Source organism: Camelina sativa, chromosome 1, assembly GCF_030686135.1.
Source record: "Camelina sativa cultivar CO46 ecotype springtype chromosome 1, ASM3068613v1".
In the NCBI taxonomy this organism is placed as follows: domain Eukaryota; kingdom Viridiplantae; phylum Streptophyta; class Magnoliopsida; order Brassicales; family Brassicaceae; genus Camelina; species Camelina sativa.
Window position 1 is genome coordinate 26,031,056 of NC_141880.1, and position 20,280 is coordinate 26,051,335.

The window sequence follows — 20,280 nt, forward strand, 5'->3', positions numbered from 1 at the left end:
AAAAAGGGACATGCAGCGAGTGGGTCGGGATTATTCATTTGCGTGTTTAACTTGATTGATACATGGGCCAGTATAATCTACAACAACAGAGAGGCCCATTTACACTATTGGGAATCGATCCAACAAATTTCAAATTTCGAAACTGATTTTTGAAAAAGCTTCACTCCCTCTTCTCTCTCTCTCTCTCTCTCTCTCTCTCCGACTGCGAAAATGACAATCGGTTACAAAGACACCGCCGGTGAATCCAACTCCACCGCCGACGGCGACCCGCTCTTCCCGTGGCTTTTGTAAATTACTACTTCACCTCTCTGCTTCTCATCTAATCAATTGTGAAATTATGTGTCAAAAAGGGTTTCTGATTTTTTTTTTTGGGATGTTGTTTTCACAGGAAGATTAAAAAGGCGACGGAGGATCTCTACTCTGGTAAAAATTCCGGAGAAGATCTCGATGAGCTTCTCCATGATTGTATCTCAACTTGTAAGCAAGATGCTCGGTACCAAAACGACATCAGATTCCTCAAGATCTGGTTCCTCTACGTAATTAAAACCCTCATCGAATTTGTTTTTGTTTGAATTTCGCATACTTTTAGGGTTTGGGATTGTTACTTAATTTCGCACTAATTGGTTGAATTTTTTTTTTTTGGGTGGTTGGTTTGATAAGCTTGAGGGATGTGAAGATTTCGAGAGTGTTTATAGAGAAGTTGAAGAGAAGGAGATATGCAAAGGGCATTCGTTGCTCTATGAATGGTATGCTATTTTTCTTGAGGTCAAAGGATTGTGGCGAAGAGCAAATTCGGTTTATCAGACTGGTCTTTCAAGGTCTCTTTACCCTTCTTCTTGTGGCCTCTTCCTCTTGTTTTTTTATAGTTTCGTGTCTTGTGCTGATTTGTTTGCTCATTTCTGCTATGCTATCATTTGGAGAATTTGTAGGAAAGCTGAACCATTTCACAGGTTAAAAGAGGCTCACTCATTGTTCTTACAAAGAATCTCTAAGAGGACCAAAGCACCTTCCCTTGTAAAGGTTTTGTTTCTTAGTATTGTTTAACATTAGCTAGTAACATTCGGTCTCTCTGCTGCACTTTGTTAGCTTTTAGTTGAGAATTGATGATGATGATGATGATGATGACCAGGCCACTGACTTGGAGACGGGTCTTGTAAATCCATGGGAAACCTCCACTGTGAACAGCTTAATTCACAAGATTAAACCCCAGCTTGTGAAATATGATGTAAGGCAAATGGAAACTTTTTATGATATTTTTTACATGATTTTCACTTATATAGGGAGGGAGGCGTCTCCGCTGAGTGTCTTTCTTTATGTTTGCATCAGGGGTACCATGCAAGCAACAAAGTTTTCCCCGGAAAAGCCAACCTGTCTTCTTTGCAGAATTATTCCAGAAACAAGATCATTGACATAGGTATATTCTTGTCATACCAATCTAGTCTATCACCTTTGCAGGATAAATAAAGAATTGTTTTCTTTTAATGTTAAAGATGCATTGTTTCATATTAGAAAAGGGCTGAGGCATGTATTCATTTGTGTAAAAGGAATTGATTCCCGCTTTGTTCTCACCTGGGACAATATTTCTTCTCTGTGACAAAAGAAATGTAACTTGAATACATTGGTCTCTTTCTATTTGCTAGGTGGAAGGAAGTACCAGATCAAGGGCTGTGCTGGTAAAGGTGCTTTTGCTCAAGTGTTCAAAGCATACATTGACAGCAATCCTGATGAAGTAGTTGCTCTGAAGGTAGACCCTTCAAGTTTTTTCAAATACAGTATGATGCAAAATGGAACAATTGGCAGATAGCTCACATCACATATTGCATATACTACTTTCTCACAGGTACAAAAGCCACCTTTTCCTTGGGAATTTCACATGTATCGCCAACTTGATTGCAGGATCCCAGAGAGCCAAGTATGTCCTTTTCCATTAATATTACCAGGTCACAGGTGTTTCACACCGTACTAATTGCTCTCATACTATGTTAGAGATCAAGTTTTGGATTGGCTCAGAGAGTGCAAGTGTATTCGGACTACAGTATACTTGTCTGCGATTATCTATCACATGGGACACTCCACGTAGGTTTCTGTGGACTCTTACGGACTGAATATACAAAACGGAAACATAATTCCCTGTTTAATTTACCTTCTTTTTGTGGTTTAAGGATGTCATAAACTCGTATATCGTTGTTGGCAAGTCAATGGAAGAAGTTTTGTGCATGTATTACACAATAGAAATGTTGTACATGCTAGAAACTTTGCACAGTGTTGGAATCATTCATGGTGATTTCAAGCCAGACAATCTGCTTATCCGATACCCTACGTAAGCTTATTCCGTTCCAACAGAGCTGATTAGATTGTAGATTAGACTTTTTGATCATGAAGCCATGTACTTGTATGTTTACGGTCGTGGCAGAGACTGAGATACCTCACGAATTACTTGCAGAGAAAACCTAACTGAGAGAAGCTTCCATGAGAAAACAGGTTCTTCGAGCAATCAGGTATATCCCTTATACGACCACTAGTTTTGATTTTTGTGTGTGTTTTTTTTTCTTGTCAACGTTCTGATTTGTGTGTGTCCAGACTCTGATGCAATTTATCATTTCTATCTCAGGGTCTCTGTCTTGTTGACTGGGGTAGAGGAATAGACTTGAGACTGTTTCCTAGAACCACTGAGTTTACAGGAGATTGTCGTACCTCAGGCTTCCGTTGCATGGAGATGAAGGAGAAAAAACCTTGGAAGTTCCAGGCAAGTCTTTTAAATCACTTTGTTTCAGCAAGAATTATGTCTTTGCGTGATTAGACTTTAAACCATTCGAGGTCTCATGTGTTATATAGGTGGACACTTATGGACTCTGTGTAATCGTCCACTTGATGCTGCACAACACCTACATGGAGATCGATAAGAAACAATCGCTGGACGGTGGCCACATTAATCTGCCAAGAACTTCCTTTAAAAGGTCTCAAAAATCAAAGAACATTGCTTATTTTGTCTTTCAGATAAAAAAGCATTACTGTGGTATAAAGATTTGGTATTCAATTCACTAAGTTGTTTTGCTCAGATACTGGAACGTGGATATGTGGAAGGAACTGTTCACGAAGCTGCTCAACAGAGAGACATGTGAAGATGACACAGAGACACTGAGGAATCTGAGAAAGTCAATGGAAGAGTATATATGCGCGGATCCTAAGCTCATGAAGAAGCTCAACGAGTTACTCTCCAAACAACGTGTCTCTTTATGCTCTTCGTAATCATCTTCACGCAGTAATTAAAGAGTCTCTGTATAGTGGGTAGTCTGTTAGTGAGAAAGAAAGAAAGAAACATTCAGAGACTTTGTTTGCCTCTCAAATTATTGAATGTATCTCTCTAACACATCTATATTTCCTACTTTGTATTCTAAAATAGTCTGGGGGGATTTATTAAGGAATAAATTAAGTTTCAAGTGCAAGTGATGGGGGATTCAAGAAAACATCCAAGTTATGGCAGTTTTAGAGTCATTCTTGACTTGCTGATTATAGTCGTCTGTTAGTGTTAAAGAAGATAGACTCTGGCGTTGCTAGAAAGTTTGAGCCAAAAATAATCTCTATTTATGTTGAAAGAATGACCAAATGATTAAAGAGACTTATTACACAATTCATACAAATGTCTACTCCGCCAGATTCTATCTATGCTCTGTTTTCATCTTATATCTTTCCAAGGCCTGTCTGAAACCAAACAAGGAGCCAAAGCCTGGAACATCAATATTCGAGCAGCTTGTACCTACAACTAATGTGGGTGCAGTTTGTTAATAATAGCCAATTCTTAGGGGACCGAAGCTTAAGCTGGAGGAAGTGGGCGACGACATGTTGGGCACTCCATCTTTATATCCATCCATCTCTGTAAGCATCCCGAGTGGAATATATGCTCGCACGGCGTTACCATGCAATCATTGATACGATGTCTGAGATCAATCGTGGCCATGCAGATTACGCAGTCCCTGCTTCGGTTTACATCATGATCGAATCTTCTGTAGTAGCTGTATTTCTCAGGTAGCATCTGCCAAATCAGAAGTAAACACATCAACTCTTGCCTGTAAAGACAACTCTAGGCAATTTATTTTACTATCGATCTAAAAAAGAAGGCATCAGAAGAACCAACAAACCTTCCGAGGGACAAAGCAACGAGACCCGAAATAATGCTGAAGAAGAAGAAGAGCAGCTTGAAACCCCACGAATGCGCACAGGCCTACACACCAGGCCTTGCTGGGCTCTACACGCATGAAGTTCTTCGGGCATCCAAAAACATACAAGGGTATAGCAAGTCGTGTAACAGTCATCCCCATGATATAATAAGGGTGCAGAGACTTTCGAGAATCACGAACAACATTTGCAACTATCTGGGGAATCCAAAATGAATACATGAGTAGGAGGATCGACCGCATGTAGTTGTGGAACTCGTACATTACCAATATGCCTCCAAGAAGGATTCCATCTGTTGAGAACCATTACGATGAGAGATACATCAAACATCTGTGAGCCTTTACTTTGATGAACAAACACAAAAGAAAATCAAATACTCACAGAAACGGCTGTACAGAAAGGAGAGCTCACGCCTCATTGTTTCCCAGCCCTCACCACTGGTTGAAGGCCGGGTTGCTTTCCATATGGACAGAAGATATCTCATCTCAAATATCGAAAACACTACAAACTTGAAGAACGCAGCCGTTGCAAAAGCGTTAAAAAGGGATTCTGCATAAGAATAAAATGGAGTGCTTCAGAAAAGCATGAAATGGTCAAGAATGAGCATTTCTCAATCTTTCCTGTGAAAACCCACAAATTTGCATACACAGACTATGAAATGCTATGAAGATTACCATCTATACTATACAAAGAGGAAACACAAGTGTGAGATTATTTTTAAACATACATACCAACTAAAATCCCAGCTGTGAGATGTAAAAGGCATAAATAAGAATCCATGATGGCTTGTTGCCCGATCATTACTATAGAGACCTTTGCAGCACCCTTGCATACATATAAGAAGAGTTATTCCAAAGTTAGCATCTGGTCTCTTCTAAAAAAACAAATCAGACTAACAAAAAAGCAAGAATCTTACGGATTGTGTGTTACTGTGCTCCATTTGTCGGATCAACAAAAGAACCTGTAGGAACGAGACCTAAGTACAATAACAAGTTAAGGAATTCGCTAAAAAGTGTGTCCATGTTATAATGGAATGGAAAGAGGTTAGAACAAAGGATACAAAAGTGACCATCAATGTATAGTTCACAGCTTTGTTATAATACACTTCAACGTTTACGGAGGTCGCATTCAGCGACAAGGGAGAAAAACAATCTCCGTCATCATCTACTGCAGGACTTTCCATCAATCCGTCGATATGATAGTGATCTTTGTCCCCCCCATCTACCAAAATAACTAAAAGTCAAGACTAAATTAAACTAAGAAGGCAAGAACTGAGCTAGCATCATCATTTCAACCTCAAATGTTAGAAGACAAAAGAAGGCATACATACTGTTTTCACTAGAAACGGTTTGGGAAATTTGAGCTGCTATTTCGATATTGCAGTGCTTCTCCATCTCATATATTGGAGCTGTGAATACAACACTAATGAAGGTCAAATGTAGCACAAGTGTAACACATATGGAAACAAATCCAAATCCTACTCACAAGTTTTCTTTTTCAATATTCTGTCTCTTGGAGATTCTTGAAATACTTGGGAGGAAAAAATTCCAAGCTGTCCGACAGAAGAAAAGTTGACACTAATAAGCTCTCCGAACATTTTAACGCATCGAATAAAGGTAACGAAGAATCATCTTGCGGCAAAGTGGATCACATCATGCATTACCAGGTGATAGGGGTTGGAGAGAAGATAATCGTCTTCTAGTCCTGAATCACCCTTCTTTCCGCTGATGAATCATTAAACACTTACAGACCTTAACTAAAGAAACCCTCCCAGTACTGGATCTTGAAAAGCAATAAGTAAATCAATGATCTTAGTTATACCTGTTAGCAACAAGACGGAGCTGTCTAAAGGGCCAAATATATACACCTTCCACTTTAATTTGGGCACCACCCACATTGTGTTCATTGTCAAATACATCATGGAAAACAACTGCACCCTGTTCCGCAATAAAAGTTAACAACCAAGTTCTGATTTTGCAAAGTTCTTTTTTTTAAAGATATGCAGACTATTAATAAAGAGCTATTGACCTGAACATAATGTACACCAGTTATTTTTGTTGGACTTGTCACTAATTCAATGAGAGAGTTACCGCTTTCTTTTCTGAAATATGGGAACTTTGAAGAGCTATTTACAGTATCTAGAAACTTCCAGGTGCCTGAATCAGACATCACGGAAAATCAATGAGCTTCAACAGCATCCCTCAGCAAAGAATATGATAAACTGAGGCAGAAGCAAAATGAAGAATGTCACAAAAAACCTCTATATGTTCCTGTTATATTCCAAGCAGAAAAAGGTCCTGCTCCGCCTTTTTCTTTTTTGCCAAAGAGCCACTGCAAAAGATCACAAAAAAAACAATCTCTCAGCCTTCCAGTCACAGACTCAAACACACAATTTCCTAAAACTGCAGTCTTATTCCCATCCTAGATTCTGAGCTATCAGAAGTTCCAACTATTGCAACAGCTATTCTCTCTCTAGTCTCTCCATAAATAAGGTAATCAAGTCAACGAACGCATTGAACAGCAAATGAATCAAAGACATAGCGCGGATACAAAATCAAGGAACATTGAAAAGCAAATGGAAGCAGGACCATCAATCAAATCAACACAAACCTCATCACCCCAGGATCGAGCTGTCTCCCTAATGGGTCTCAATCCGTGAGCTTGTTGCAGCAAAACGGCAAACCAAATCGAAAAGCAGAGGAACCCTAATCCCCAAACCCCCAGCTTCCTCATATCACAACCCCAAAATCACAATGCCGACGATTCATCAAAGGAGCCAAGAAGAAGAAGAAGAGATCAATAAAACGGAGGTTGCTTTTGCTTCAAGTGAAGTCAAACAAGAAAGAAACGAAGAATCAAATCGGGCTGAACAGAGAGAGAAAGTGAGAGCCCAACAAAACAACTGCCCAATACAAGATTATATTGTCGTCGTCTGCACCAAACACCGCAACTAGAAGAGATTATGACAGAGAAACAAACTCTTGCAATTGTTCTGTTAATTTGTGGTATCAATCAATCAAGCAAATCGACTTTGAAAAATGGTGGTCCTTCCTATTGAGAATCTACTCTCTCTGTATCGATTCCTCGATTTTGAGTGAAAGTTGAAAACTTTTTATGTTTGGAGAGCAGAAAAAGATGAAAAGGAGTTTCCTTTGTAAAAGTTTCACTCTTTGAAGATAATCTCTCTGCTCGGGCTCTTTTTTTTTTTTTTTTTTTTTTTTTTGTCTTCTGTTTAAAAGCTCTTCTTTTTTCTTAATTCCCCCAAAACATTATAATAATTTTAAAAATAAATTGATAACTAGTCAACTGTATAAATATTTCAACCGTCATAAAAAAAATCATTATATATTTTATTAAAACAAATAATACGGAGTATAATTTTTACATGTTTTCTCATCTATAATTTTTACAAAAGAAAAAAGGATTGGAAAAATGTAAATTTGAAGAATTTATGCTGACATTAAAAACAGATATTCAGAAAAGTGAATATTCTTTTTGAGTTATACTTTCTGTTTATTTTTGTTTCAGAAACTGATATATCATAATCATACTGTTGTAACTTTAATTTTTTGCAGCTAGTAATTTTTTTAGTTGACTCTAGAAGAAAAAAGTAATAAAAAAAAATTGGTATGTGCGACAAAACAGGAAGACCAACTAGAAAACCTTGGCGAAAAAGATAACGACGACGATTTACCCTAAAAATCCACAAACATCTACGAGACGACGACGGTGATGATTCGTTTCGCGGCGGCTTTCTTCATCACTGTCCTCGTTGGTGTCGTTCGCAGCAAGGTTCGATTTGATTCTCTGTGTTTAATTATTTCACTTCTCTTTATACACATGCCTCTGCTGATTTCTGAGAGAACCCTTAACACACTTTAAATGAACATGGATTTTTCTTTTTTTTCGAATCCAATTATGTCACAGGAGTGTACAAGAACTTGCACTACGCAGAATTGTGACAGTAAGATTACTTATTTCTCAAGTTTGATTATTTGTTTTTTTTTTTCTTGTTTTGAGGATCCTTGTTTTAATTAGCTTCTTAACTACTCACTTTCTTATATTCTTTTGTTTCAGCTATTTCTATTCGATATGGCAAGTATTGTGGGTTTGGACACTTTGGATGTCCTGGTGAAGAGCCTTGCGATGATCTTGATGCTTGTTGTATGGTCCATGACCATTGTGTTGGGTCAAAAGGTATATATCAATCAGGATTGCTATATATATATATGTCTATTAATCCGATCCTCTTCTTATTGTTTAAGAAGATAAACTGAAATTAACATATAACTGTAAAAATGTAACTTGAGAATGTAACTTGACTTGATTAGACTTTGGATTTGAGAATGCCGTCAATCTGGTCTGCCACGTCAAATTGTGTAATGCAGAGTAGTGCTAGGATGTCGAGTATGATAATCTCTTAAGGCCATCATCATCTAGGCTCTGATATCCCAAGTGAATCTACTGCTTTTGGGATCTTATCATATCAGTCTTCATTTTCCATGTTGTTCTGATTCATCGTTCTCAAGCTATAGTTTACCACATTTAAATGCACACGCTTACCCTGATTCCAATTTTGCAGGTATGACTAACATAAGCTGCCATAAGAAGTTCCAGCTATGCGTAAACAGTCTAAGCAACTCGATAAAACAATCCAAAGACGAAAAGGTCGGCTTCGCCAAACAGTGCCCCTATTCAGTAGTAATACCTACGGTGAATCAAGGAATGGATATCGGGATCTTATTCAGTCAGTTATGTAATGATATATATTTACTCTGGTCTTGGAGGTATCACATTTGTGTTGGAACTAAAGCGTACCTTGTAAATTTTTTTACTAATTGGTGATGACTTTTAATTATTTCAATTGCTCTTGTTTGTCCAACAAAAAACATATATAATATATCATTGCAATTGCAAGTCACTAATAGATTTAGACCATTGAATGATTTAACATGTAAATCTTGAGACACATGTATGAAGCCATGGCATACCACGTGAATCTATGCTATATACAATGCAAGTCTTGATCGGAAACTCGTCTCTATTCTTTTTGTTTTATATATGATCTTTTGACTCTTGCTTTATGATCACTATCAAAGTTCAAAGGTTCAGGAATCACAACCCTAGCTAGTTTTGTACATAACACAACAAGAACTATTTCTAATCTCTTTGTCCACAACAATATGCGAATTGACCATGAGGCAAAGCAAGTTCAGAGAATCAAGATTATAATTTAATTATTGTAAGGGCAAGTCCAGTGGTGGGTTATATTTTTGGGTCTCTTTAATTTTTTTAAATAGTATATGATGTACTTTTTGTAAAATAAGAACTTTGAGAATCCTAATTTAAATTATCCCCTCCAATGGTAAGAAGACTACATTTTTACTCATCAAAAAGAGGAAAACGAAAATACTGTATCAAATATCTGATGAACTAAGGAGTAAGAGCATGGGCATTGGTGTAGGACAAATTTTTGTCCCTCAAATATATTAATCTTATTTTCAGAGTTTCTTAAGTTTAGTATTAGCATTGGTGTCCCTCACAGTTGGTCCCTCAAATATACTAAAATCTCCACACCTATACAAGAAGTGGAAATGACATTGTAGGAGTATAAAATCTCACCTCTTCTGCTAGTCGTTTTCCAGCTCCATCGACCCCGCCAAATGTTTTAGTGAACGTATTGGAAGAACTTGCTGTACATGTTCAGAGAATGAAGAGTAAATTAAAAAAAAAAACATTATGTGTGATCCACGCTGGACATAAAAGAGCATTGAGTAGAATAACACATACCAACTAAAAGACTAGTAAGAGAAAAACGAGTTCTGGTCTTAGACGAAGAGACATGGAAAAATTCCGAAATTTTGTATCTATCGTCTCTTGCTACTAAAGATGAAATAAGAGTTTGAAGTATTTTCTATTCAGTGTCAACTCATGCATTCAAAGCTAAGTTACCATTCCATTCGCAAATACTCTTCCTGATAAGTATATTCCAACTACTGCACAACACAACTAACAGAGGATAACAAAGCTGAAACCAGATGAGCATACCATAAATCAAGAATCTTCTGCCATGGCCCCTTTTCATCTCAGCTTCTACGTAGAGCCAGTCACTGGGACTGCAAGCAGTAACAATGTCTCAGTAAATTTGGAGTCTATCGATTTATAAAATCCGGAAATCATGTAACAGAAATGGTATACAAAAATTTCAAAGTTTCTATCCCAGAACCATGAACTTGGTAGACATTATACCTGGCTAAAATACCGTGAACAAGAACAAGAAGATGATCAGGTTCAATTTTGTCATCATTGTCGCCTTTGGATAGCGAAAAATTACGTTGAGCTGTGGCACTCATTGCTTGAACCCTGAGTCCCTGTGGTTGGTTCCAGCTTCTGCTTAACCCTGCTTGTGAAAACAGAGAAAATCAAACAAATGAACATCAAATACGAAAAGCAGAACAAAACCCATTCTTTGACCAAATAAAATCATACTATCACACCATTTCAACTTGGCTTTTTCACAATTGTCGACCATCTCAAATTGATATATATATAGATCCTAAAACTACATCTTTGAATCGAGAAATCCCAACTCTCTAAAAAATTATAAAAAATCCAAATTACTGAAATCGAAATTCAAAATATCAGAGTAACCACATGAGCACGAGGTGGAGGATGACGACGAACTAATTCCGAGAGAGAAAAGAAAGAGAGACGGAGAGAAAACAAATGACGATAAAACTTCGATTTCTCCGGTTCACCCTACCCAAACGAGACAAACAAATCACAAGCGGCCACGTGTTATGAAGGACCGAGCAATATACGTCCTATTTGTAGATACGTTTCTTTGGTAATTCATTGATTTAGATTTAAATTTGACATTTTAATTATGAAGGACGGACAAATAATACGCCGCTGCACATGCTCTAAGAAAATAAAGAAACGAATACATGTTGCAACATAAAGTGACCCTAGAATTAACTAAACGTAGCTAGGAAAAAAAAACAATTATAATAAAGTGCTTAATTACAAAACTTCTAGTTAATCAGATCATTTACTCTCCGTTTGACCCTCTCGATGAAGAATGATACTATGAAGCTCTTAATCCTCTACGTAATCATCTCGGTGGCTTTATTTCCAGCGTTGGTCCGATCTCGACAGATCGAATGTGACCCGTTGAGTGGGAAATCCATGACGGTGGACAGAAAGAAATCTTGAAAATGAGGTCATCAAGTTTGGATGTGGTCAGCCAGCCGTAGGATTCTTCAAGCGTCGAGATATATAAGCTACGATGCATTGAAGGACAACTTACAAGACAAGCGACATGGTCAACCGGATCCAGATGGACGGGATCATCCATATCGAAGAGGTTGTCTTGTCTCTACAAATTGTCACCGGTTTACGGATTAACGTACGCCTCATGTCTATCATCTAGATTCTAGATAATGGTACTATAGCGGAAATTAAAATGAAACGTGTTTATTACTAAATTGTGGACTGTGTCATTTAGGGTACAAATTCATATTATTATTTTTTTTCTTTGAATCAGTTTTATTCTGTTTAGAGATTGTTGTCCTTTTTACAAATAGAGTAACGAATCAGAATTGGTCACATTGTTGAGCCTTTTTTTTTTTAATGCGGTCAATTACATTTTTGAATATAATCGATAATTGGATGGTAGAATACGATTGAAGGTTGACTTGAAATTAATTTTAGAGTTAATTAATTAGACAGATGGTAGTTTTTTTTTTGGTAGAATTAGACAGATGGTAGTTGAAAACATATTAAATTAAACAAATAGTAACGATGTGACTATTATTGCTTTGAAATGGTGTTCAAAAAGTTCCAATTTTTTTTAGTGATATGTAACGCTGTATATTTTTATTGAATGTACTTAAAGGTGTATGTGTATTCAGTATGCGTGTGGATAAATAATTTACTAGTAATATTTATTAGGTTCAATAAATAAATTTAAAATTTAAATATTATTCATAAATATACGAAAGAAATGTAAATTTGGTGGATAAGGTCTATGATAAACACATGTAAACAGACAAACAAAAAACCACGCATTCTGATCCAAAAGTTAATACAGTGTTGCTGTGTTGCTCATCAAGCCTGTGCTTGGGCTCAATTATAGATCTCTTGAGGATGATTATTTAGTTTAAGGCTTTAAGCCATGCATGTGATTCTGAATCCTAGGTCCTAGGTTCAACTCATCAACTGCATAATTTTAATTCTTCATGCTTCTAATTTTTAAACTCAAACCGGTTCAAAAAAACTAATTATGTTGTTGTTCTGACTTATGAAGTTGCAAACTATGAGATTAACAAATACAGTCTTTTAGTTGCATTACAACATATGCACACCCAGTTTTAAGATATCTCTTAATATGAATGAAAATTTCGTATAACTCAGAACTCAAAATGTATAATATTTATGTAAAAAGTGAAATTTAGTTACTTGTACGTATACATTATATATACAATAACTTCAAAAAAAAATTCACAAAGATCTCATTTCTTATCAAACCAGCCTTTTGTCACTTACTAGTTAGTTACTACACAATGTCAGGTACCGGACCAGAGTCGCTGAGACCATTTCAAATCCGAAAATCGTAATTAACACTCACCCTAATCAATTAATAATTACAAGCCATATATTAAGAAATACAAAATATCACACGACGGATACAGCGGTCGGACCGGGGGAGAAGAGACCATCGTAGTTCAACATAGAAACCCTAGGCTTCGCCACCGGCACCCAATTCTCCGGCTCCATCGCCTCGGAAACCGCCGCTTCCAAGGAGCTAGATCGGTCGCACGTGCCAAGCCACTTGGCTTGCATGTACTTGTGTTTTCTCCAAGGAGCCATATGCATTTTCTTGTCTCTCAAGCACTTTTTCGCAGCAATGCACAATATCTTGATCAGAGATCGAAGCCTCTCGGTTTTTCCCACGTAAACCTCCGGCAATCGGCTGACTAGTCTTTTATACTCTTCACTGCCTTTTGCAATCTCGAACTCAGCCCTAAACGATAACTCGATCACTACTCTCATCTCGCCTTTCTTCGAACCCGATCGGTCAACGATCTCTAAAAACTCGTGTTCCCCTGATATTAATTATAAAAAAAAACATTAAGTATATGGTCCAAGAAAAAACATCTATAATAAATGTAGGGTGTAGACAATATCCGATTTTTGCTTGATACATAATTAAGTAACACATAAAAAAGAAAGGGTCTGAAAAAAATCTTTCGTGTTTGTCTTGTGGACATAATCATCTTCTTCCAATTTTTAAAATAATTATCTTAGATATTCCCTTTGAAGAAATGAAAACGATGGCTAAATAATTCAGAACCAGTCTTTTTTTTTTTTTTTTAAATAATAAAAAAACACATTTGCATGTGTGTATGGTTGTACCTGCAGGGATGTCTTGAGAGCTTCTCCATTTAGATTTGGAGATGACGCAATCGTAGCCGGCAACATCTCTGAGGTGTCTAGAGATCTCAACACGTAAGCAACTCCGGCAACCGCCGTCCACTGGTCGCCGGCAGACACAATAAAGAAGACCCTTAGATTTAACTTGTTTCAAGGCTTCTTTCGTCGCTTGTCTAATCTTCGTCTCAATCGTACTTGTCCTATACAGTGTCCCCTACACAATTTCCAAAAAAAAAACAAAAACATATTTAGACACCAAATGATTTGGCTAAAAAATGACAAAAATAATTTGTTTACAAGATTTTACTTTTGTTTGGTAATTAAAATATTTTTTTTTTGGTAAAAAAAGTTAATTACCTGAAGAAGTTGTTCTTGTTCCTGCCAAAAAGCTTTGTTTTCTTCAGAATTGCAATTGTTGATGTTATTATTGTCGTCGTCATCGTCTCCACCGCCGTTAAGGTTACCGGAGTCAGAGAAATCCTCGGGTGACTGGTTTCCTTCGTCGAGAAAACCGAAAAGAACGTCGTCGGAGCTAGCCATTCCATCAAGAAACCTCATGATGTCATCAGAATTTTGCCGATCCATCGGAGGTTTTTTTTTTCTTTCTTAAAGAATAGAGCAAATAGTATTTGTTGTTTTATGTTTTTGTTTTTAGAGTTGGACAAAAAAGAAGAAGAAAATAGGAGGAGATTATATAATGGGTGGGGAGAGAATCAGAGAAACAGATACATGGCGCCGCGGAAGGTGACGCGTCGAGTTATGGTTGGAGGAGGTGTCTGATCTCTGAGATGAATGATTGCTCAAGACAGCTAGTTTCCATGTCAGCATGACTAATCTCGTGAGGACCCTTCTTCAGTACATATCCGGATGCCGATGGATATACTCTCAATATGAATTGTTTCCTATTTATATAAAACAAAAGATTCTCTTTAAAAAGTGAAAATGGATAATACTAACTAAAAGTTTTATCTTACTACAGAAACAAAAACAAAAACAAAAGTTCATTTTGGAAATTCGGGAAAAATAAATATAATTTAGGAAATTCAAACTTTCCTTGATACACTTATAATTTTCATACGCTCATCCATGCATGTAATGTTTATTACTCTTGAAAAGAAAAGAAAAAATTTGACTATAAATGAAATATATTTACTATAAATATGTATAAAAACAAAGGGCGGTCAAAATGAGTCTTTTTTCGTTGTTGTAAAGTGATGTCAAAATGAGTCAATCCCACACATTATCCGGTGGAATCTACCTTTTAAACCAGATTAGGAGCTTGGACGAGTCCTTTTTTTATAATATGCATGTAGACATATTTTAGTCATACAAACATTCGAATAAATTGATAGGTAAAAACCACAGTCGACATGTGATTAACTAATGGTCTACTAGATCGATATGAAAAAAATTTACTCGTGAATGATCACATGATTTAACTGATGCATGAATAAACGGGAAACCACCTAGCTAGCCCTCTATTTTATATTCAATCTATTTCCATTTCTATGCTATGCATAATAAGATAAAAATCAACTCAACATTTTCTTTATAGAAACGTACAAAAAAAGAAATGTAAAGCACAAACCTCATATACGAACTCTAAGAAGTAAGAACAATCGTCGTACGTGTAAATCTGCGGTTTTGGAATTTACATTTTAAACATCTTACGCAAACGAACGAGACAAGGGAACCAACTTCATTTAGGATCTATAAATGCTTAAGAATTTGATGATCAACTCATCGATCTCTCGGTGTACAACTTCTCTTGCTTGTGTTTTTTTCCATACCTAATTACGTCACAGTCACACGTTTGTTTTTTAATTAAAAAAATATAGAAAAGATATGAATGAGTTAGTCCTATACTCCTATATTCAAATCTACACATTATTTGATAGTTACTTGCATTGCAAGTATCAACACTTGGCAATACCTTGTCATTTTTGTTGCTTTGTTATTGATCAAGTCTGCAATATTTGACAAGCAAATTGTAATTGTAAGCGCTGAAAATTCTTTGTTATAAAATGAGTATATTCAATTAATTAGTTAATTGTCACAAGATTCAGGAAATATCTAAAATTCGTTGAATAAGCTTCTTTCACATTGTTTAAGAAAAAAAAAAAGAAGAAGAAGATAAGCTTCTCTTTGCCATTATTTTTGCTTTAAAAGTTTTCTTACAAGTATTGGGATTAAGATTATACAAAAACATAGTTTTTTTATATAGGTCCAGAAATAACTTTTTCTAGTTAAGTAGGAAAACTCGGCTAAAGATTCCTCGATATCACCTGAGTTGATGATCATCCTAGATTTTGATTCATTCATATAGTTAAAAATTGTATAGGTTATTTTCCAAGTGACGTCTCTCCAGTGTACAACTACAAATCTAGGTTAGTACGTAATCTGAATTTCTACGGTGATGGCTACGATCAAGTGGGCTTTCTGGGCCTATTGGATACATAAAATTTACATTACTTGACAAATCAAAACTCCACTAATTTTTGTGTGCATGAGATCTAAACCTAGTTTTGGTTAGGATATACAGACACGTTAAAAAATCTTAGTAAAACTAAAAAAAACTAACTAAAGATTGATGGTATAATACGTTAGAGATATGGTCACGATCCTAAACGATCAGATTTTTGAAGAATGATTTAACTAATTTTTGGGTAATGCTCAATGAACATATGTTTACGTCTGGGATTATAGTCGCCAAATCCGTCCAAAATACTAACCCTCTAGTTATAACAAAAAGAAATCTGGTAAAGTCGTGATTTGGATGAACTCTTCAACTCATTCAATGTTCCTACGACGAAATAACTATAAACGTGCGATCTGCAAAGCAATTAGTGCCATTAAATGTAATTTATACTTTAATACATATCATCACATGCAATTATGTTCATATGTTCAAAACACTCACTATATATATTAGTGGCGATCGTATCTCTTTGGAGAACGAATCATGAGGAGTTTATTGTAAATAATGAGAAAAAGGTCATTAGTTAGAGGAACCACAATATTAGAATGCTGATGACAAACTTAACACACTGAAATTAAAGTTCTAATTCAATTATGTACAAGAATTAGAAAAAAACGTAGCAATGATTTCTTTCTTTTAATAATGGAGAAGAAAATTAAAGGATCACCGACAGTGTTTTTTCTTTTGTTCATTATTGTGCTTGTTCATTTCTCCTAGATATCTTTGATACTAAATATAACTAGGACTCAAACCCCCCGCGATGTTGCAGGGAAGTATTTAAAAAAAAAATTAAAATTAAAAAATTTAAAATAAACATTATAAAATTATTGGAATGTAATAGAATAGTTTAAATACATAAATTGTTACTAAAAACACAATCATCAAAATGAAAAACTTATAACAAATAATATTATGAAGAATACGCAATTTTGCAAAACAAATTGTTTAAAATATTATATATATAAGATATTTTTATGAAGAATTATGGTAAAGAGTTACAACTAAAAAAATCATTATGACGAAGTGATCCTTATTGAGATTATTGAACTAATGGTTATAATGAGTAATGTAATTTTCTATTAAATAACTATAATTAAAAATATATTTAATAATGAGTGAAACAATATCAATGGAAAATTAAAATTAAAATACACAACTCTTAAGAACAAAATAAAATAAATTTTAAATATTAAAATAGTTTTATGAAAAGCGATGATAAATAGACACAAGTGTAAATTCTATATTCAGTTTTATTAAATTTCTATATTACTATATTCATTTTTAAAATTTTAGTTAGATTATAGAATATATTCAATTATCTAAACTCAACATAAAATGGAAAATTTGTTTCAACAAACTTATTAGTTAGTGATGAAGAGACAAATATAAAGAGACTTTAAAAAGCATGACTATTTAAATAGACACACCTATTAAAACGAAAAGTTGTGATGAAAAAAATATAAATAAAATATAGTGAAAAGACACAACTCTACAATGAACAGATACAACCGTTTGAATTTAAAAAAAAAAACAAAAAAAATATTTTATTTACGAAAAGGTGCTACGAAAAATTGCAATTGTTGTGTGTGCACTTGATTATACATACAAACTCATATAAACTGCTTTTAAATAGAAGATATCTTTATTACCATATTCAAAAGTCAAATCCAAAAGCTTATTATATAATCCATTTAACTCTTCGAAAAAGACTCTAGATATAAAATTAACTAAAAGTTGTAAATTAGATTCATCATTCCAAAAATCCTTTGTTAAATCAAGAATTGGAGTAATCTCTTTATTTTTAAAAGAATGAATGCTAGAGAATAATTTCGAGAGTTGTAAAAACCGTTGAGATTGAAATTTTATATTATTTGGTGTCATGGCAAAAAAAATGAAAACAGTTCAAACAGACAAGTATATATAGATTTCAAAAGATAAGAATATTCGAATAGACACAACACTACAATGAACAGTTGCAACTTTACAAAAAAACTGTTACAATGAACAATCACAACTTTGTGTAAAACACACAATTTAAATTTTCTACAAATTTTTTTGGAAACTTATCCAAAAAGTACGATTGAAAAAACCCAACTTTGGTGGCATTTATTCGGATTGCTATTATATATAGGTATTTTCATTAATTTATATATAAAATTAACTAAAAGTTGTAAATTAGATTCATCATTCCAAAAATCTTTTGTTAAATCAAGAATTGGAAGAATTTTTTACTTTTAAAAGAATGAATGCTAGAGAATAATCTAGAGATCTGTAAAAACCGTTGAGTTTGAAATTTTATATTATTTTGTGTTATGGCAAAAAAAAAACAGTTCAAACAGACAAATATATAGATTTCAAAAGATATGAATATTCGAATAGACACAACTTTACAATGAGCAGTTGCAACTTTACAAAAAAACTGTTATAATGAACAATCACAACTTTTTGTTAAACACATCATTTAAATTTTCTACAGATTTTTTGGAAGATTATCCAAAAGGTACGATTGAAAAACACAACCTTTGGTGGCATTTATTCGGATTGTTACCATATTGAAAAGTCAAATCCAAAAACTCACTATGTAATCCATCTAACTCTTAGAAAAACACTATAGGTATTTTCATTAAACTTATATATTTAAAATTAACTAAAAGATGTAAATTAGATTCATCATTCCAAAAATATTTTGTTAAATCAAGAATTAGAGGAGTTTCTTGACTTTTAAAAGAATGAATGCTATAAAATAATTAAGAAAAATGTATAAACCGTTGAGATTGAAATTTTAGTTGATTTTGTGTCATGGCAAAAAAATGAAAACAGTTCAAACAGACAAATAGATTTAAAAAAATACAAATGTTCCAATCAATACAACTTTACAAGTGAACAATTGTAACTTTTCATATAATCATTTCAATGATCCATCACGACTTTCCAGAAAATATTCAAAAGGTACGATTGAAAAGACACAACTGTTGGTCGCATTTATTCAGATTGTTATTATTATATAGATTAATACTATATGTCTTTTATTTGTGGTAGTAATTTCCTATTTCTTTGAATGATGAAAGATCTAGATCACTCTAGTCTCGTTAAAGTTTAACCACTGAAAACTCTCTCGACTTTTCTCCCAACAAAGAGTTCGCCCTAGCCGTCAAAAAACTTCAATCTCCGTTTGCCCTCTCTGGTGGCCGGGCGCTCCTCGCCGCTGCCGTGATAGGGTTCCTTAGTGTCCCTTTTGCTGTTTTAGTTTGTTTCAAGTTCTGTTTAAGTAGCTGTTTGGCTTTGGTTTGGGGAATCTTTTGGATTGATTTGAGCTCTGATTTGGGTTTGTGGTTGTGGTTGGAAGGGTCAATTTACAGAGAAGATGCTAGCAATTCCGGATCTGGTGGATCCACGGTATGGCTCGAAGAATAAGGTATCTTTTTTGCTTGGTCCTTCCCATGTGTTCTTTCGTTCATGTGGTGTTCGATTTGAAGTTGTTAGTGTTGTGTGGTTGTGATTGCGTTATCCGCCCAGCCTTTGCCTTCCTATCACCCCTGTTTTATCTCGCCCAACCTTTGATTCCCTTAAGGCTTGCTCCCCTTCTAAGCTTAGGCTCCGTTTGTTGATTGAAGAAATGCTAGTCTCGGTTGTCTGCAGTTGGTGATCTTCTCATTGTTGGGGCTTGTTGTGGCTGATAGCTTTCTCGAACATTCCTCATGTTTGGTTTATTCGAGAGGTTAGACTTTTCTCCTTGTCTTGCTTTGCAGATTTGTTCAGATCTGACTGCGTTTTGAAGGCTTTTATTTAGACGTTATGGGACGTTGTAGTTGTTGTCGTCGTATCCGGAAGCGTACTCGAGTCTTGTTTGTCGGATTATGAAGTTCTTGGTTCTTGTTTTGAGAGATTGGCTCTCATCTTGATAGGAGGTGGTGGTTGTTATTGTTGGATTGGTCGTGGGCATCCTTGGTAAAACTCAGCTACAAGTGCTTCAGAAGAAGAAACCTTGCGTTTTGAGACTAGTTTATTTCGTAAAGCCTAGTTTGCCTTTGTTTTTAGTTCTTGGGTTCGTCCTCTTTCCAAGTTAAAATTGTTTGCTTTGTAGTTTATTTCTTTGTTGGTTTCACTTATGTTTCTGGGGATTTCTACTTGTCCGCCGGTTTTGTTTTCCTCTTTTGAGCATTAGACTCTGGGGAAATCTTGTATTCTAC

At 35.1% G+C, this 20,280-nt stretch overlaps 5 protein-coding genes and 1 long non-coding RNA gene across 12 annotated transcripts; 3 read left to right on the forward strand and 3 right to left on the reverse strand.

Moving 5' to 3' along the window:
* The first annotated feature begins 79 nt into the window (after nucleotides 1–79).
* Nucleotides 80–3,446, forward strand: LOC104774823 (mitotic checkpoint serine/threonine-protein kinase BUB1). Of its 2 annotated transcripts, none has more exons than XM_087462693.1 (14): nucleotides 80–287; nucleotides 389–536; nucleotides 661–818; nucleotides 930–1,020; nucleotides 1,130–1,225; nucleotides 1,327–1,414; nucleotides 1,641–1,744; nucleotides 1,841–1,912; nucleotides 1,987–2,076; nucleotides 2,163–2,320; nucleotides 2,444–2,498; nucleotides 2,612–2,746; nucleotides 2,836–2,957; nucleotides 3,060–3,446. In XM_087462693.1, the coding sequence occupies exons 1-14, from the start codon at nucleotides 211–213 to the stop codon at nucleotides 3,247–3,249; spliced, it is 1,584 nt and encodes a 527-aa protein (XP_087318819.1). In that variant the 5' UTR covers nucleotides 80–210; the 3' UTR covers nucleotides 3,250–3,446. The 2 variants fall into 2 exon arrangements, with proteins under 2 accessions (XP_087318819.1, XP_087318816.1); XM_087462690.1 differs by having other exon boundaries at nucleotides 133–287; nucleotides 921–1,020.
* A 116-nt stretch (nucleotides 3,447–3,562) lies between these two features.
* LOC104747791 (transmembrane E3 ubiquitin-protein ligase FLY2) lies at nucleotides 3,563–7,421 on the reverse strand. Of its 6 annotated transcripts, none has more exons than XM_010469483.3 (13): nucleotides 6,787–7,421; nucleotides 6,435–6,507; nucleotides 6,205–6,332; nucleotides 5,998–6,113; nucleotides 5,840–5,900; nucleotides 5,662–5,728; nucleotides 5,507–5,584; nucleotides 5,237–5,397; nucleotides 5,093–5,152; nucleotides 4,908–5,001; nucleotides 4,558–4,725; nucleotides 4,140–4,468; nucleotides 3,563–4,033 (listed from the first exon to the last, which is right to left on the reverse strand). In XM_010469483.3, the coding sequence occupies exons 1-13, from the start codon at nucleotides 6,907–6,909 to the stop codon at nucleotides 3,815–3,817; spliced, it is 1,677 nt and encodes a 558-aa protein (XP_010467785.2). In that variant the 5' UTR covers nucleotides 6,910–7,421; the 3' UTR covers nucleotides 3,563–3,814. The 6 variants fall into 6 exon arrangements, with proteins under 6 accessions (XP_010467785.2, XP_019092776.2, XP_087318806.1 ...); XM_019237231.2 differs by having other exon boundaries at nucleotides 5,237–5,409; nucleotides 6,787–7,419; XM_087462680.1 differs by having other exon boundaries at nucleotides 5,507–5,598; nucleotides 6,787–7,410.
* A 331-nt stretch (nucleotides 7,422–7,752) lies between these two features.
* LOC147950380 (phospholipase A2-beta-like) lies at nucleotides 7,753–9,032 on the forward strand. Its single transcript, XM_087462697.1, has 4 exons — nucleotides 7,753–7,968; nucleotides 8,104–8,140; nucleotides 8,254–8,373; nucleotides 8,759–9,032. Exons 1-4 carry the CDS (start codon nucleotides 7,909–7,911, stop codon nucleotides 9,019–9,021), a joined length of 480 nt encoding a protein of 159 aa, XP_087318823.1. The 5' UTR covers nucleotides 7,753–7,908; the 3' UTR covers nucleotides 9,022–9,032.
* A 601-nt stretch (nucleotides 9,033–9,633) lies between these two features.
* LOC147950381 (uncharacterized) lies at nucleotides 9,634–10,871 on the reverse strand. Its single transcript, XR_015596315.1, has 3 exons — nucleotides 10,426–10,871; nucleotides 10,225–10,292; nucleotides 9,634–9,869 (listed from the first exon to the last, which is right to left on the reverse strand). It is a non-coding gene; the product is annotated as an uncharacterized LOC147950381 (long non-coding RNA).
* A 394-nt stretch (nucleotides 10,872–11,265) lies between these two features.
* LOC104774646 (protein RALF-like 14) lies at nucleotides 11,266–11,583 on the forward strand. The gene is given in 1 exon segment (XM_010499169.2): nucleotides 11,266–11,583. A coding segment is annotated over 1 exon segment (318 nt).
* A 1,082-nt stretch (nucleotides 11,584–12,665) lies between these two features.
* On the reverse strand, nucleotides 12,666–14,290 carry LOC147950382 (uncharacterized). The gene is made up of 3 exons (XM_087462702.1): nucleotides 13,969–14,290; nucleotides 13,594–13,825; nucleotides 12,666–13,283 (listed from the first exon to the last, which is right to left on the reverse strand). The coding sequence occupies exons 1-3, from the start codon at nucleotides 14,194–14,196 to the stop codon at nucleotides 12,853–12,855; spliced, it is 891 nt and encodes a 296-aa protein (XP_087318828.1). The 5' UTR covers nucleotides 14,197–14,290; the 3' UTR covers nucleotides 12,666–12,852.
* Nucleotides 14,291–20,280: the final 5,990 nt, after the last annotated feature.